The sequence below is a fragment of the Dipodomys merriami genome, unplaced genomic scaffold (assembly GCF_024711535.1).
Source record: "Dipodomys merriami isolate MVZ:Mamm:240054 unplaced genomic scaffold, mDipMer1.0.p SCAF_35, whole genome shotgun sequence".
Taxonomy (NCBI): domain Eukaryota; kingdom Metazoa; phylum Chordata; class Mammalia; order Rodentia; family Heteromyidae; genus Dipodomys; species Dipodomys merriami.
In genome coordinates this window covers 8,583,797-8,599,888 of record NW_027205048.1, presented here as the reverse complement: position 1 = coordinate 8,599,888, position 16,092 = coordinate 8,583,797, and the positions used below count along the sequence as shown (strand labels likewise).

Genomic DNA, 16,092 nt, shown 5'->3' with positions numbered 1-16,092 from the left:
TTGAGAAGGAACAAAGCTGAATTTTTTTCCTCTTGTCCTGGGGCTTGAAATCAGGACATGGTTGCTGTCCCTGGGATTTTTTTTTGGTGCTGGTCCTGAGGCTTAAACGCAGCCTGAGCACTAATCCCCGCAATTCTATTTCTCAAAGCTGGCCCTCTACCACTTGAGCCACAGTGCTTCTAGCTTTTCTGAGTAGTTTATTGGAATAGTTTTTGGGCTTTCCTACCTGACCTGGCTTACCAGAGCTCAGCCTTCTGAGGAGCTGGGATTACAGGTCTGAGCCACTAGTACCTGGCTCTGAACTACTTTTTGCTTAAGGCTGCTCTACAACTTGGGCCAAAACTCTACTTCCAGTTCTTTGTGGGTTTTTTTTTTTTTTTCTGTTTTTTTGTTTTAGTTTATTGGAGATCAGAATCTCATGGACTTTCCTGCCCAGGCTGGCTTCAAACTGCCCTCCTCAAATCTCAGCATTCTGAGGAGGTAGGAATATAGACATGAGCCACCTTTTTTTTTTTTTGCCAGTCCTGGGGCTTGAACTCAGGGCCTAGGCACTGCCCCTGAGTTTCTTTTGCTCAAGGATAGCACAGTGCCACTTTGGGCTTTTTTTTTTTGTTTATGTGGTATTGAGGAATTGAACCCAAGGCTTCATGCATGCTAGACAAACCACTTTTCCAGCCCAAAAGCTGTATTTTTAAGACCTGAATATTATCCAGTTTATTCTTTTGTTAATGAACAAAATTGGCTTTGTTAAACATAGATGAGACAATACTCCATGATCCAAATTTGACCTTAATTGTTAAAACTATTTGTCTGAGCAGATCTTTTATTCTTAAAAACAAATTATTTCAAAAGTGTTGCCACCTGGTAGCTGTTAACCTTGGTAAATTATTGGTGTTCTGCAACTGTCTGAGAAATTACTATGATTAATTATATAGTACAATCTCTCTAAGCCACCAAAAATAGGAATTAGCTGTTTTTCTGTAACCTAAGATGATTTATGTATATGTTCTTTAAACAGCTGAGGAAGTCACGGATCTAAAGAGGCAAGCAGTTGAAGAGATGATGGATAGAATTAAAAAGGGAGTTCATCTTAGACCTGTTAATCAGACTACCAGACCGAAGACAAAGGTTGGTAATGACTGTTAGATTTTTTTTTCCTCCCCTTGGTCTTTCCTTCTTTAAATGTAATAATTTGAAAGTTGATGAAATCTCCAACTGGACTGCCATAAAGGTGTCATAAAAGCTTTCACCTCTACAGAAGTAGGTTTCTGAAGGGCGTGGTTTGACAACCATGGCAAACCTAAGTTAAAAGAAAATACATCATGTTACCCAAAGTGCTGATAGCACCTCCAAAGGGAACTGAGCGAATCTCTTCTGGCAGACAGCGTACAATTGTTACGTCCATTCTTTTCTGATTCCTTATTGGTTATGTGATTCTACTGACTACTCCATGCCAAGTACTGGGCACATGGAAGCAAGCAGGATAGAAAGCTTCCCTGAGGCTTTAAGAAGTTTGGTGAGGGTGTCATATAATAAGGGCAGAACAGATTGGTATAGAAATGACAGAACTAAGATGACATTTTAATTTTTGACACAATAGAGTTGGAATCAGGACCCTCAAGCTTGCTATACTGGTTCTCTATTGCTGACACAGGCTTACAGTTCTTTTCTGTGCTATTATTTTTGAAAGCCTGGACTACACTTCTCCTATTTACACTTCCCATTGTAGTTGGGTTGATAGGTGCAATACACTATACCGAGCTCTTCATTGAGAAGATTTCTTAGGAACTTTTCTGCCTTGACCAGGCTTTAACCACTATCTTCTCATCTCAGCCTCCCTGGTAGCTAGGATTACAGTTGTGAGCCACTGACTCCTGACTAGATTACATTACAAATTACATTACAGTTTTTTTCTTTGTTCACTTTAATCCTGTAGGAACAAACTGGTTCTCTTTCTTCTTTTCCTTTTTTTTTTTTCTTAAACCATACTTAATGCTTTCCATCCCTCTTTAACTTCTTAAATGTCTGTCTCTCCATGTTACGCTATTTTATGTAAGTTTCTGGTGTCCTTTGCAAGTTGCTACTTTTCCCGCATAGGCAGGCCAGATAACCAGGCAAAGTGGGAGTGGCCATGGTGTGGATGTCCTATGCAAAGGAGACTGCAAAGAAAGAGGGAATGGATGCTCAACTCCAAGAGCAGACTTACATGTTTGAGGCAGAAGTTTGAGCAGCCAAATAGAGTGTGTGCCCATGTTCTAGGCAAAGAACAAAACGTGGAACCACAGGATGTGGAGCCACGGGATATGGAGCCATGGGGGAGGCTAGGAGGATGATCCAGTACACAAGGTTGAAAGAAGGGTGAGTCCTGTGGGAGGGTTAGTGCTCAGGCAGTACCAGCAGCTGCCCTCCACTTTTTCCTGTGCAGTTGAGGAGAATACCTGCCCTGTCTGACTCATGGGCTTGTCAGGATCAAATTGAATGAAGTGTAAACACTTTAGAATGTAAGGTCTGAGTGCCACTTTGCAAAAGAATACACTTTTTATGACATCCATGACTCAACGATTATAGAAAGAATAAGTGAAATCAAACTATTACCAGAGAGAAATGTAGTGTCCAAAAGAAATTAGTTCAGAGGAAAAGGCTGTTGGAAATGTCAACCGTAAGTAGTCAGCATTCTATATGTACTTTTCATTTCCAGAGCATCACTCTGTCATCTTTCTTGCCCTACCTTCCACAGTCACACCTTATTTAATGCCAGTTCAAAATCCAGAAAAAAAACTGAACAAGGATGAGTGGACGACTGGGTTTTTCACTGGTAATCATTAAACACAGTAGATGTAGTGTTGAGTGAAAAGGTCCCTGCATGCCTGAGTGCAAACTGCCCCCCTCCCCAAACTCTGTGCTGTCCTAAAGTGTCACCGTATGGGAGGATGTGGTCCAGGCGTCGAGGCTGCTGCAGTCAGGGCAGCTTGAGGGGCACAGCTTTGAGTATCGTAGAAAGCATGCCATTTGCTCAAAGTTCACCTTGTTACCTGGCCAGTTTACCCACAGAAGTCAAGGGTACCTTGTGAGGGCTGATAGAAAGGCATGTGTTCTCAATTCCTTGATGTTGTGGGTGGAGCTGGCCTGGTTGATGTTGCATATGACTCTCTGTGGTGGGGGGGAGCAGGGTCGAGGGTGTTAATGTGCATTTTACAGATGAGGCTATGAAAATTAAATACCTTAGCCTAATTTTTCCTCTGTCTTCATTTAAAAATGCTGAAATAGAATCATAGTCTTGTGTTATTTTTTGAGAGGAAATGGTTATGGGTTGCTATTGGTTGCTCCCCATTGCTGGATGAGAGGAAAAAAAATCTCACCCTATCTCTGGGGAAGGAGTGGCTCATGTCACTGTCCTGCTCGTTTTCTCTTCATCTCTTGTCTTTTTTGAAAGTAGTACAGGGGAGATCAGAGGTCTGCCTTCAGTTACTTCCTCATGGAGGCCCCAGGCTCCATTTGCTTCCCAGCAGACCCACAGAAATTGTTAAACATGGCAGAGATTACCACCATTTTATTAGAAGTTATTTTTTTTGTTCTTGGTATAGTCAAATGTGAATTGGGCTCATACTATAGACTGCTGCCCCCAATCTCCCTTCCTCATTTCTGACTTTTCTCCATGAGATATTCAGGTTGCATCTCCATGAGGCTCTTGAGTGCTCGGCCAGCCCAGGATGCTAACATCCTCCTATAGTCCATGTTCTTCCCAGCCTGTTTTCTCCCACTTGATCATACGATGAAATTTCTGAATCAAGACATTGCAGGTCTCTCGTCTCTAGCCTTTTCCTGGAGTTAATGGAGCCCAGAGAGTTTTGGGCCAACCACTTGATTTTAGTTGGGCTATTTCTACTCTCTACTTGGCTTGTTGACAGAAATCAACCATACCAATGGAGGACAGTGTATTATGAAGAATGCTGAATAATTTGAAGATCAAATCTTTAAAATCTGGTGTTCACTAAATCCTTTCCATCTAAGATGATAACCATGAGATTAAAAAAATAATATTTAGAAGGTAGCGTGAGTCCTCTGCTTTGAATGTAAGTTCTAATTTGTGCTGTGGCTCGAGTGGTGGAGTACTCTCTTTGAGTGCCCAGGTCTAGAGTTCAAGGTCACTACCAACCAAAAAAAAAAAAAAGGTTCTGATTTCCTATGCATCTACCACTTGGGTACAATTACATGGCTAAGATTTTTTTCCAAATTTTAGACAGAAAACTACTTGCTGTAAAAATCTCTAGTATTTTCTTGGGGTTCATTTTCAACCTGAATTACTCAGTAACTTGTTTTGTTTTTAAAATTGTAGCCAGAATCCTCGAAAGGCTGTGAAAGTGCAGTGAATGAGCTAAAAGGAATACTGGTAAGATTTAATGCTGGTTTATTATTTACTTAATGGGGAAATGAAAAGAATATTCTTTTTTCCTGAATAATTGATTTTGGTGTTTCTATTTACAATTAAAGTCATTGTTATTTGATTGTCCTATGCTAATAACATATAACACATTGCTGTTCCTATTCTAAAAGAATTGTTTCTATTGTGAAATGAAGTCCTTGCTTCCTATTCTTGCCCTAAAATCCTGGCATTGCAGCATCAAGGTCAAGTGTCTGGCCATATGTGCGGATCGATCAGCGCGTGTGAATAACAGAGCTATAAGAGACGAATTTTGAAACATGCAAATCTGAGCTGCCCTCCACCCCCACCCCAGCAGTGTGGACCTCTCAGGGTCAAGTCCACTTTTCTCACAATTGAAAAATCCTTTGATGAGAACTTAGAGGATAAAATGAGTCCCTTCCCTTATGGCCCCCCCCCCCCCGTTTCATTTGCTAAAGCTAATTCTTGTCCACTAGAGAATGGGCATAATGTCCATCTCTATGGTCTTAGTTCTGTTTTCCCAAATGGGAGCTTTGGACAGTGGCTGCCTTCTCCAGCAGTAGCCCTCAGAGACAAATGCCCTCATGTAGGAAGTGCTTCAGACATTGAGCTCTATTTTCAGTCCCTGTTCCAGTCCAACCCCAGTTATTATGCACAGTAAGTCAACAAACATGGGGGCGGAGGTACAGGACTAAATACTCCCCTGTTTGTTGTTACTGTGCTAATTATGCATTGTACAGAGACATCCACATAATGATGGTAAACAAAATTATTTTCATCAAGCATGTCTTTAAACAGTAGACTTAGCTCAGAATGGCTTAATTAGTTTGCTTTAGTTTTTAAGTGAGTGGGATTAGCCTTGAAGAGGGGTATATCACTGGCTAACAGTGGTGGTCTACCTACAGAAACAAGGATTAAAACCATTGCCTGAGGATGTGGTTATTATCTAATGGATTCTGCGATCAGAAGATTTTTGTTATCCAGTGTTGAGTTAAGGAGCACTCCCTGTGACAGCGCCTTTTGTTGCCTTGGCATTGTTATGCTAATTCATGTTGATGAAGATGTCCCCTGGGGCTGTGCGAGGTGCTGAAGAGCTGCTCTACTCAGCAGTGAAAGTAAACAGTAATGAGTTTAGTTCACTTAGCAAATCAGATGCATTTATGACGTTCATATTATAATACTTGATTATGCAAAATACTCCAGTGCCTCCTCATGATGCTTGGTGGCAGGTTTATTAATTCAGCTTTACTCTGTGTGCATGTGTGCTGTGTGTGCTTGTGTGTGCTTGTGTGCCTGTGTAAAACCCAGGACCGCACATGCTTAGGCTAGTTCTATCACTGACCTACACCTCCAGCTCCAAAGTTACTCTTAAATATAATCACTTTCACTGTAATTTTATATCACTTTAAGGAGATAAACAGGAAATTATTTACTTACCTGGCATTGATATATCACCAGTAGTTATTATCCTAGCAATGTTATTTCTTTGCATTAAGGATTTTGCTTTTTTTGTTGTTGTTGTTTAAGTGGAATTTATGATCCTCTCCCTACTCTTCTTTACCAATTGACACCTCTCCTTTACCTCAATAGAAATTTTTCTTGAGGGGTGGCAGACCAGTAATAAAGTTCTATACAGAAATGGAGAACCAGCAGGAAGAGCCATGTGCTTAGTTTTCCTGGAAAGCAAACACCAGGAGGCAGTTCAGAGAGGAGTATTTTTACTGAGAAGGAATGTGAGCCCAGGCAGAGGTAGAGATTGGCCTGCTGCTCAGCATTTGTACATACCTAGGAATAGCTGATTGGGAGGAACTAGAAAACCCTACTGTATTTTTTTAGTTGTGTAGTTTTCAAGCCAGCTTTGAAGGTGTAAAAGTTGTCTGAACTCATTTTCTCCCGAAATTTCTACTTCTAAAGCTATGTATTTTGCAAATTATGTGTGTGTGTGTATGTATGTATGTGTGTGTGTGTGTGTGTGTGTGTGTGTGTGTATGTGTGTGTGTGTGTGTGTGTGTGTGTGTGTGTGTGTGTGTGTAGTGTTTTTAGTCAGACCAAGCTTTTGAGGTTTAGAAATTGAGCCAATCTAAGGGGAAACAGTACTTTCCACCCCCTTTAAAAAATGGACATAACTTAATCTAAAAGTGTCTAAGTTCAGTTGGTGCTAAATTAAAGAAACAAAATCTGCTTTACACAAATTCTCACCCCCCTCCCACATCAGTTTGATTCATGAACATTTGGCAAGCATGAAAACAGACAGTTTGAATACAAACAGTACTGGTTTGAGAATTAGATCCAAGTTCAAGGTGCAACCCTATCGGACAGTGATTTGAATACAAACAGTACTGGCTTGAGAATTAGATCCAAGTTCAAGATGCAACCCTATCACTGATTTACCATAACATGCTTATGGTAAATCAGCCCAGTCTTTTATGGGAGTCACTGAGTTTGAGTTCTTTCTGGGAAATGAAGAAATGGTATGCATCTACCCTATGGTGTCAGAGTCAGTTTCCGATTCTTATATTTTACGATTCTAGTGTAAACAGATAACTGAGAGCTTCTTACTCTGTTAGCTTATTCTTACTCTGTTACTCATTCCAGCTGAGAGTCCCACAGAAGTCTTTCTGTCCTTCCTCCACAATTGCTTATATATTTAAAGTTACTCCAATATTACTGATCCAACCACAGTTAAAGGAAGAAAGAAGCTGGGATTCAGGGGTTAGGACTTGAAGGAGGAATTGCTTCAGTGTCCTGTGCAACAAGAGGACAGCTCGCCATAGTCAGAAATTTGGGAAGATGATTCTTTTATCCAAATAGAAAACTAGGGAACATTGTAAAAGATAAATTCATCAGTAGAGAGTATCCTCTAACTTTTCCTTGGATTAATTCCACATTGGGATTGGGGGCTGGGGCAAGGTGGATTGCATAGTGGATTTGAGAGTTAAACAGAATAACAGTTTTATATGTTATTAATAATGATAACCTTAAAAAATTAAAACTATCATCCAGGCACTGGTGGCTCACATCTATAATCCTAGCTACTCAGGAGTCTGAGGAGTCTGAGGATCATGGTTCAAAGCCAATCTGGGTAGGAAAGTCCGGGAGACTCTTATCTCCAATAAAATACTCACAAAAGGCTGGAAGTGTTACTGTGGCTCAAGTGATATAGTGTAGCCTTAAACACAGACACTAAGACCCAGAGTTCAAGCCCCAGAATTGGCAAAATAAATAAATAAAAAATTTTAATATCTACTTAAAAATAATGCAAATGGTAAGTTTTTTAAAGTTGCAAATACAGGTCCTTAGGGGGATGGTTGTTTTAATACATTCTTTTATCTATCTACTTACCTAAAGTAGCTGTGCTGTTTTCTTTGTCTGTGATAATCATTCCTCATTGTATCTCTTCAGTGAGTAACTTCAGACCTGCAATGTGAAATAAACCAAAATGATCTCCCTATTATAAAATAGGCTTTCATAGTATTACATATAAAACAATACCATAAACTATCCCATATGAGATTTTTGTAAGAACTTTTTTTTGTTTTGTAGGCTAAAGGATGTGGTTACCGTTTCTAGTGAGTAGGATTCTTGGAATCCTTCTGGAAGCTGGCAGAGGTCATAAGGCAGGTCCATAGTACAGAGTACTTGTCAGCCTTGCTGGATGAAAGCGACCTTCTCATCCTGGCATGAAGCCTGGCAAGTCATACTAGACCTTAAGTTCTTATATCCTGCAGCTAGGAGATTATAGTGCTCCTTTTGCCCCTGCTCCTGAGCCTGCAGCACAGCCAAGGAGCATTTCAAAGAAATCATGGACATTTCTTAGAAAAGACTTGAGAAAGAATGTGGAAACTCTACATCTAGTTGAGGAAAAGTGTTTCACCATGTTCTGAAGAAACACTTGACTAGAAATGGAGAAGGAGGCCATAGTTCTTCTCTGTCACCTGCTTCCAGAGAGGCCAGAAGGGAACTGCAGCTTGGGTCTTTTTCTTCTTGGAACCAAGAACAGTTTCATTGCCTTGTTTCCTTCAGTGTCCTCTGGGCACCGAATAGAATATTCATGTCTCCTCTGGTAGGTATACAGAATCAGAGGTCGACCTGTCTGATGATAACTTTCCTCTTCCTCAGGGAAGTTAAGGTATACTCGATGTGGCCTTTCTTTGGGTCTGCCACTGGAGGCCATTATTACATGCCTCCCTTGCAGCTATATTACCATTGTCACTAGGTTTGCAGCCAGGGTCCCTCTCTTTCAGCCACAAGAAGTTGGTTCAGTAGCTCATGACTACCATTTCAAGACAGCCTTCTAAGGTGAGTTTAATATATCCACTTTCTTCTCCATCTGAACATTACACATCAGAATTTACAGCGTCAGTGGACCTAGTCACTTCCCACTGATGAGTCTCTTAGGATCAAGCTCATCAAAAGTGTTCCAGTACCGCTCTTCAGAAATGAAGCTAGTGCCTGCACCATCAGTAGCATCTTCCTAAATGATCCTTCACATCGTTTTGTCAAGGATGCGCCTGTTTAAATTAGGCATAGATGTAAATATAGAGCAAATTTGTTTTGTTTCTTAATTCTGTTCAAATTCTGATGTTTTGTTGTTTTGCATTTTATATTCTTTTGCATATTAACCTTTTTGTTCTTGTTTTGTTTTGTTTTGTTTTTCACTTTAGGGGACACTTAACAAATCCACTAGTTCAAGAAGCTTAAAATCCCTTGACCCTGAAAACAGTGAAACTGAGTTAGAAAGGATTTTGCGTCGCAGAAAGGTGACGGCAGAAGCAGATAGCAGTAGTAAGCCGGTTTATGTTCTCCACAGTTCTCTTCATCTGGGACACCTCTTCCTTTAAGACGCTTCCTTCTTTAACACAAAATTACCTCTGAAAGATTGTTACCAAAATGTTTTGTTTTTAATGTGAATGAGAAGTATTGGGTGGGCAAAGAGTACTTAGGATGGACAACTAACAAGAATTCTTACAAACTTTGTTGCTGTTTAAAGTCTCTATTTTCAGCTAACTAGGCATTTAAAGCTCTGATTTGTTTATTGTGAGATACTCCAGTATAAATACATTCCAGGTGGATGTGGGCCACACAACATGATATCACATGCAGACTCTGGAAGTAGACTGAGTTTGAATACTGGCTCTGTCATTTACTCTCTGCTTGTCCTTAAGCAAATTACTTAATCTCTCGCTGCTTCAGTTTCCTTATTTGTCCAGTGAAGATAATAAAAGCACTACTTCATAGGATTATTCTGAGGATTCCGTCAATACATGGAAAGTACTAATATAGAGTAAGCACACCATACCTAATCAGTCATTTCAGTTGTGGTTCCACACAGTTACAAATATGGAGAAAGAAATCTTATTCTTCATCCATTAGTTTGTGGCTCTGCCTGTGAACCAATGACCACATGGGTGGGTATTTTTGATTTCAATAAAAATAGTGAGATTGAATTAGAAAGGAGTTTGCATAAGAACGGTTCCACTACCTACACAGGCCTGAGCTCACAGCATCTTGAGTTTTGTTAATGGTATCACAGACTCATAATCTGCTCTAGAACAGAGTTTGTGTGGCTTCTGATGCTTTCAGGAGTTTCATCAGGTGAATTAGCAGACCCCTTTATGAGATTTTCCTCTTGTGTCCAGGTAGAAGTTTGGCTTTGAAAGCTATTGGCCACCAGAGATGGCTTAGATACAACTCAGTTAATTAGTCTATTGCATCTATTGAAATCTGCAGCATTACTGATTCATGTTGACCAGATTTAAGTCACTAGAATGGCAAAATCTGGGATTTGATCATCAAGTTCTTGTCTGTGATGATGTTACTGTGATGTTGTGCATCTTGCTATATAAGTGCTTGAATAAATAGTATGTTCCTTGAATCAAAATCAGGAAAATACCAAGCGCAACTTGCATTACAAAAATGTGAAAGCCTTGTTTTATTTATTAAAAATCAGTTGTTCTGTTTTTAGGTTGGCTTGCAAATTGTGTTAAAGTTTTATAAGGATTCTTCTCCCCACCCCCAAATAACCACCTCTAAGGACATTGAAAGGGGTAGCCCCTTACCCCTATATCTTTGCTGAGTGCTTTGCAGTTACCAGAAGACTCCCTATGAATCACCATTCATTTGGTGCCTGGCTCAAGGCCAGCTTCCCATCATTTAAGTTTGGATCATTTTTAGGACTTTGTAGATAACATTTTAGTGCCATGTCTTTTCATGTGTCTAGCAGTGGAACCTTCCATTCTTCCAGCACCATTCTTACTTTAATGAAGTTGGTTAAACATGTACAACACTCACTGTTTCAGAGGTGATTTTCAGTAGAAGACATGTGGACACATTTTCATTTTAGTCAGTAAAAGAAATACGAATAAATCTAGGAGTGGAGAAAGAAACACATTTTAGAAGCACGGTAAGAATCTCTCATTTTACCTTTGTCTATTCCACCATTATACATACATATTCAGTGCATCACTTGAGGGAAGTTAGAGGATAACATACATTCAGTAGAACCATTAGTACATGAATTCAGTAAGAACTGTCTTTGGTAATGCAGACAGGAAGTGCCTACTGAAAGAGTAACTTACAATTGAACGAAAATTTCCTTTGAGCTTTCTAATAGCTGCAGTTAAAGGAAACAAGTGATCCAGCTCTCACTCTTACCATCTAGAAATCACACCATTTTTTGGTTGTATTGTTGGTCATGTAGATATTTTCCCAGCAACAAACTGGAGGAGCCATTTAGTGGATCTTTCTCTAAAGGCCATGAGGTTAAAAAGTGAGAATTCCAGAGGGAGAGAAGGGAAGAGGAAAAGGCTGTTAGTTGCATGGCAAGAGTCCATTATGAGTGCTGGATAGATTTGTGCCTCATTGCACTTGGACCTCCGAGATTGTTTCCTGTGCTAGGCTTATAAGAGGGATCATAAGAGAGGCAATCTGTGCTATGAGCTCAAATCCCAGGTTATCAGCCCAGAGGCCAGGGATGACGCATTTTTGTGTGTTGTTCAGTTTTTCTTCTAGGTCTAAGTGATGTTATTTTGCTTTACCTAGCCTCAAGCCTGCCAAACTGTTATCTTCAAGAGTAGCAGGTGCCTCTTAGAAAACTCCAGGTACCATAAGCAGGATGAAGTAATATCCTCAGACATTATGTATTTTTATTTTTTATGTATATAAGAAAAACGACAGCATTGACTCAGCTCCCAGCTCTCCCTTCTTTTTAACTGGCCCTACTTGCAGAACAAGATCTCTTGCCTTTCCTTCCTACAGGATTCTTTCAAGCTATCTAGTACTGTGGTCAACAATTAACCCAGGCAGAACAGAGCTGAGCTGAAGCCAGTCTTGGACTTGACTTCACATCTATGTCTGGGAGCTTGCTCTCTTCACCTCTCCTTCTCTTTACTCTCGTACCCCCATGCAACTGGAGGCTCTCCATAGCTGAGAAGTAAAAGCCTTTTAAACAGAACATTAAGTAGTGTCACAAATCTGCTGCCAGCCCTCTAGCATAGATGAAGGTAGGAAAGAAGTCAAACATGGGTGCTTTGTGGGCTGGGTTTTTCACCAGACTGAAAGGGTTCTGGTTCTTCCACATGGAGTCAACCTGAGCAGGGTTGGGGGGTGGGAGTCATGGGGGGGGGGTGTTCAACAGAGCAGAGGGACGATTTTCCTCTCTCTCTTAGTTAGTTTTTCAAATTAGATTTTCCAGAATTCACATATTGACGCCACAGTAGGGTATCAGTCACATACAGAGGTAAACGTAAGAATCAAATTCCAGAACTATATACTACTGATCGGGCATCAGTTAACATTTTGGATTGTATTACCAACTAGAAAACTGTCTTGGGAGATTATCTGCCCCTTTCAAGGTTGTCCCCTAACTTTATTTTTTAGGGGGAATTTAATTTGTATATTTGTGATTTATTTACTCTCGAAGCAGGCCTGAAGTTTCAGGGCAGATCTACTCGAATCTCACTTTGAAACCTATCATATTGGATAGAATCTTTGTGCCTAAAAGTAGAGTGAAGTCACAAAGAATCTAGTTGTAGTGACCAGGATTTTTAGACTGAATGCCAATAATTTCAGTAACAAGCCCTATTGTAGTTTTCAAATCCTGTCCAAAGAGCAGAGAAAGTCCAAAAGGTAAACAGCCAAACTCTTTTGCCACTTAATTTTTATAATCCTGTGTCTGTATTTTAAGAGGCAATAAATCCACTTACTTCTCATTCACATTAAAATGAAAATGTTCATAAAAGCTGTTTAATGCTCAAGAAGCCTTCATGAGCCTTTTAAAAAGAACCTTTTGACATTGGTCCATTTTCTGTTTCAAATGCGGAGCTGAGTTTGAGGAAGAATTAACTCTTGAGAGGCAAAATGGTTCAAGCAGGGTTGTCAGAGAGCCACATTCTGGGAGAAGAAAAGAATTCCCACAATTCCAGTATTGCAAAGGACTCTGGCCAGTGAGGGACCCCTAGCCTGATATTCTGTGGCTTCTTAAAAGGTCTGTGCACAATCTCAGCATGGCTGGGGTGCATTGAAAATGTAGTAGTGTCCCCCAAGCCAAGCAGGTTATTAGTAGGGACATTTTCCAGCATGTTCTTGAAATTTCTAACAAACTTGGCCTTTTCACTTCTTGAGGGATTTTTTTTCCAAGCTAATATGTTTTTCAGTGTCATATTAATAAGCATCACGCCGAATTATTAAACTTCAGGTATGTGTTTGGTTTTAAGGTCCTACCGGGATATTAGCCACGTCAGAGTCTAAATCCATGCCAGTGTTGGGTTCTGTATCCAGTGTAACAAAAACAGCCTTGAACAAGAAAACTCTGGAGGCAGAATTCAACAGCCCGGCCCCTCTAACACCTGAGCCAGGTGAAGGGTCCTATAAATTGGAAGGATGCACAAGTTCCAAGGTTACATTTCAGTAAGTAATGATGCTCTTTATTAAGTAGTATGTAGAAGAAATCTGTCATGACTAACCTGTATTGCTTTGGTTTGTTTCTCTTGGAAGAGGTTTTGATTTGGCTAGCCAAGACTCTTCTTCCTTTGATGAGCCAGCTCCTGCTTCTAAACTTCTAGCTCAGAGCTGCCCTTGAGATTCAAAGCACATAGTGTGTCTAAAGAGAATCCCTTCCCCTAAACTAGTTTGTTCATTTTCTTCTCCTTCATCACAAAGAGCCGCCCTTCTGCATCAGAAAACAATTAAGTCTGAAAAGTCAGATGCTTAGATCATTCCTTTAATGGTCCCTGAGCAGCCAGAGTAGGTACTAGATCTTCACACTACTTTGGAGGGGACCTTTGTTCAAGTTTACTTTCTGATCCTCTGTGAAAGATGTGCCTTCATATTGCTGGATCCTGAGAACGGAAACATACTATGTAAAGAATTATTTACACAGACCCTCTTCCAAAGTGGCACTTTGTCAGAGTTAATCCTGCAGTGAAACGTGTTTCCGACAGGTCTAGTGGAGGATCAATTTGTTTTATAACAATGGCAAGCTCCTTTTTAAATTAGTCTACACTTGAGCTTTAGTTCTCTTGCCAGGATATCAGCTAGTTTGTCACTTCAAGAAAAGGAAGAGGTGAGACAAATCAGATCAGCCGAATATTGTAATCACAGTTAATTAAACCTTAAATTTCCTGTTCTGTCAAGAGAGAAAGAGCCCCCCACCCTGCTCTGCTTTTTTTTTTTTTTTTTTTTGTAGCTTTGGATGTCTTGAAGAGCTTAAAAGGTACAACTTGGACAAATGACATTGAAATTCAATTTGGTTCTATTTTTACCAACGGGTATTTTCTTGCTCTCTTGCTTTTCTCTCTATTGGTACTATTAACTTTTTCCGCCTTCTTTGCTGATTTAGTTTTATCTAATTTCATTGTGTTTAAAAGCACATTTTCTCCTGCAGTCATGGGCTTCCTTTCTTTTGACTGCAGCTATTTGCACAGTTCTAACAGGAAGATGATCTATATTCATTCTTCATCTTTCCTATTAAATTTGTTTAACACCTAATTTGACATCAACAATCTGGCTGCATTTGAACCAATATCCAGACACAAAAGCAATTTGGCTGAGACAAGTTGGTTTTCTGAGAAATGCTTCGGTGTGTGTGTGTATAGATTTTTTTTCCTCTACCATTTTACACAGATAATCTTAATCAGAAAATACCGCAACTCTTTCCTCCCTTTTGTCTGCCTTTTATTCTCCAAAAGTAAGTGGAAATTACATTTCCAAGAAGGAAATGAAATAATTGCAGGCCCAAGGTCTGCAAAATGTGTGCTGAATTGACAGTGAAAAGGATCCGTGTGTTGACAGACACAGTTGTTAGATGCCATAAAGGCCGAAGTGAAGCTCAATTTATTTCTCATCTTGCTTGTTCAATGACTGCTTAAGAGACACATTTCAATTTAATTTATCTACTTAAAGCACTAATATAAGTACCGGGAGCTGCTGAATTAACTTTTAAACTTTGTAACTTAATGCTTGATTATTCAGTTCTTGACATTCTTTTAGCTGCAATAATCAGTGCCATAGATTTGTACGTCAACAATCTGTTAGGAAATAAGAATGCTTTTCTGGAAAGTCTTATCTCTTAAGCACAGCTAGGCCAAATGAATCCAAGAATTCCACGTCTATACAGGGTATCTATTCACTCCCCAGACAGGCACACTTCATCCTCTTAAGTTTTAACCTAGCTTTTTGATGGAGTAAAAGAAGTTTAACTTAGCCCAGTTATCTGTGAACTGTAAAAGTGAAAAATCTGGTGATTTGTCGATTTCCCCTGAAGCTGACTTAGCTACCAGAAGGGACAAGGGTGATTTTTCAGATCTAATAAATTCACTCTGTTATACTATTAAAGTGGAGGAGACTATATATCCTCCCTTATAGACCTGAGCTAGCAAAGCACATGAATGTCAGGTCAGTGATTAAGAAAGTGCAATACTTCTTTCCCTTTGAAGAAGTATCTTGGTGCTCTAGTAGTTACTCCCTCTTTTGTTGTTGTTGTTGTTGGTTGTCGGGCTTGAACTCATGGCCTGGGTCCTGTCCCTGGGCTCTTTTGCTCAAGGCTAGTGCTTTGTCACTTTGAGCCACAGCACCACATCCAGTTTTCTGGTGATTAATTGGAGGTAAGAGTTGAAAGTCCCACTTGGCTTTGAACCACAGTCTTCATATCTCAGCCTCCTGAGTAGTTAACAACTAACAGGTATGGACCACTGGAGCCTGGCTGCTCCCTCTATTTTTGTCCATGGCAAAACCATGATGGTGTTACAAGTAGATGGAACGATCAGTTCTCACCAGGAATCAAGGGCAAGGGAGAATGCCAGTCATAGTGGCTCTAACACATCTGTTATTGCCCCAGTGTACATATGTGTGCATGTGTGGACAACACACATAGACACGTACTCACTGTTTTCACCTCCCTTCCTCCCTCTACTTTGGCCTTCTTGACCAAGTCTGATTCCACTGTTGGCCCTTTGCTGGTGCCTTTTTCTCTGTCGACTTTGGTATTCCCTGTGGTTGCCTGGCTGGCTGACCCCTCAGCTCCTCTGTTCTTTGCTCTGATGTCATAATCTCCAGGTGCTCTCCCTGAATAAAGTTGTAACCATCTTCTCCTGAGCTCTGATTCCTCCATCTACTCCACAGCGTTTACCATTTCTGATACATCATCTACTGTACTATATTTTTGTTTCTTTCCTACAGTTATTTGTTTTTCT

At 40.1% G+C, this 16,092-nt stretch overlaps 1 protein-coding gene and 1 long non-coding RNA gene across 5 annotated transcripts in view; one reads left to right on the top strand and one right to left on the bottom strand.

The window, feature by feature from the left end:
• The window catches only part of LOC138803907 (uncharacterized), a 34,211-nt gene extending 20,477 nt beyond the window's left edge, over positions 1 to 13,734 (bottom strand). Inside the window, exons 1-4 of one of the 2 annotated variants that reach the window (XR_011365084.1) lie at positions 13,366 to 13,734; positions 10,694 to 10,769; positions 7,745 to 7,819; positions 5,846 to 6,078 (exon numbers count right to left, since the gene is read on the bottom strand). This is a non-coding gene — a long non-coding RNA (uncharacterized lncRNA). Of the gene's footprint in view, positions 1 to 5,845; positions 6,079 to 7,744; positions 7,820 to 10,693; positions 10,770 to 13,365 lie in introns of those variants that run through there. The other variant, XR_011365085.1, reaches the window with a different exon arrangement.
• The window catches only part of Shtn1 (shootin 1), a 99,706-nt gene that overhangs the window by 69,650 nt on the left and 13,964 nt on the right, over positions 1 to 16,092 (top strand). For 2 of the 3 annotated variants that reach the window (XM_069988106.1, XM_069988105.1), the window contains exons 13-14: positions 1,019 to 1,128; positions 4,337 to 4,390. In XM_069988106.1, coding sequence (XP_069844207.1) covers positions 1,019 to 1,128; positions 4,337 to 4,390 — 164 coding nt within the window. Of the gene's footprint in view, positions 1 to 1,018; positions 1,129 to 4,336; positions 4,391 to 9,066; positions 9,188 to 13,116; positions 13,310 to 16,092 lie in introns of all 3 variants that reach the window. The other variant, XM_069988103.1, reaches the window with a different exon arrangement.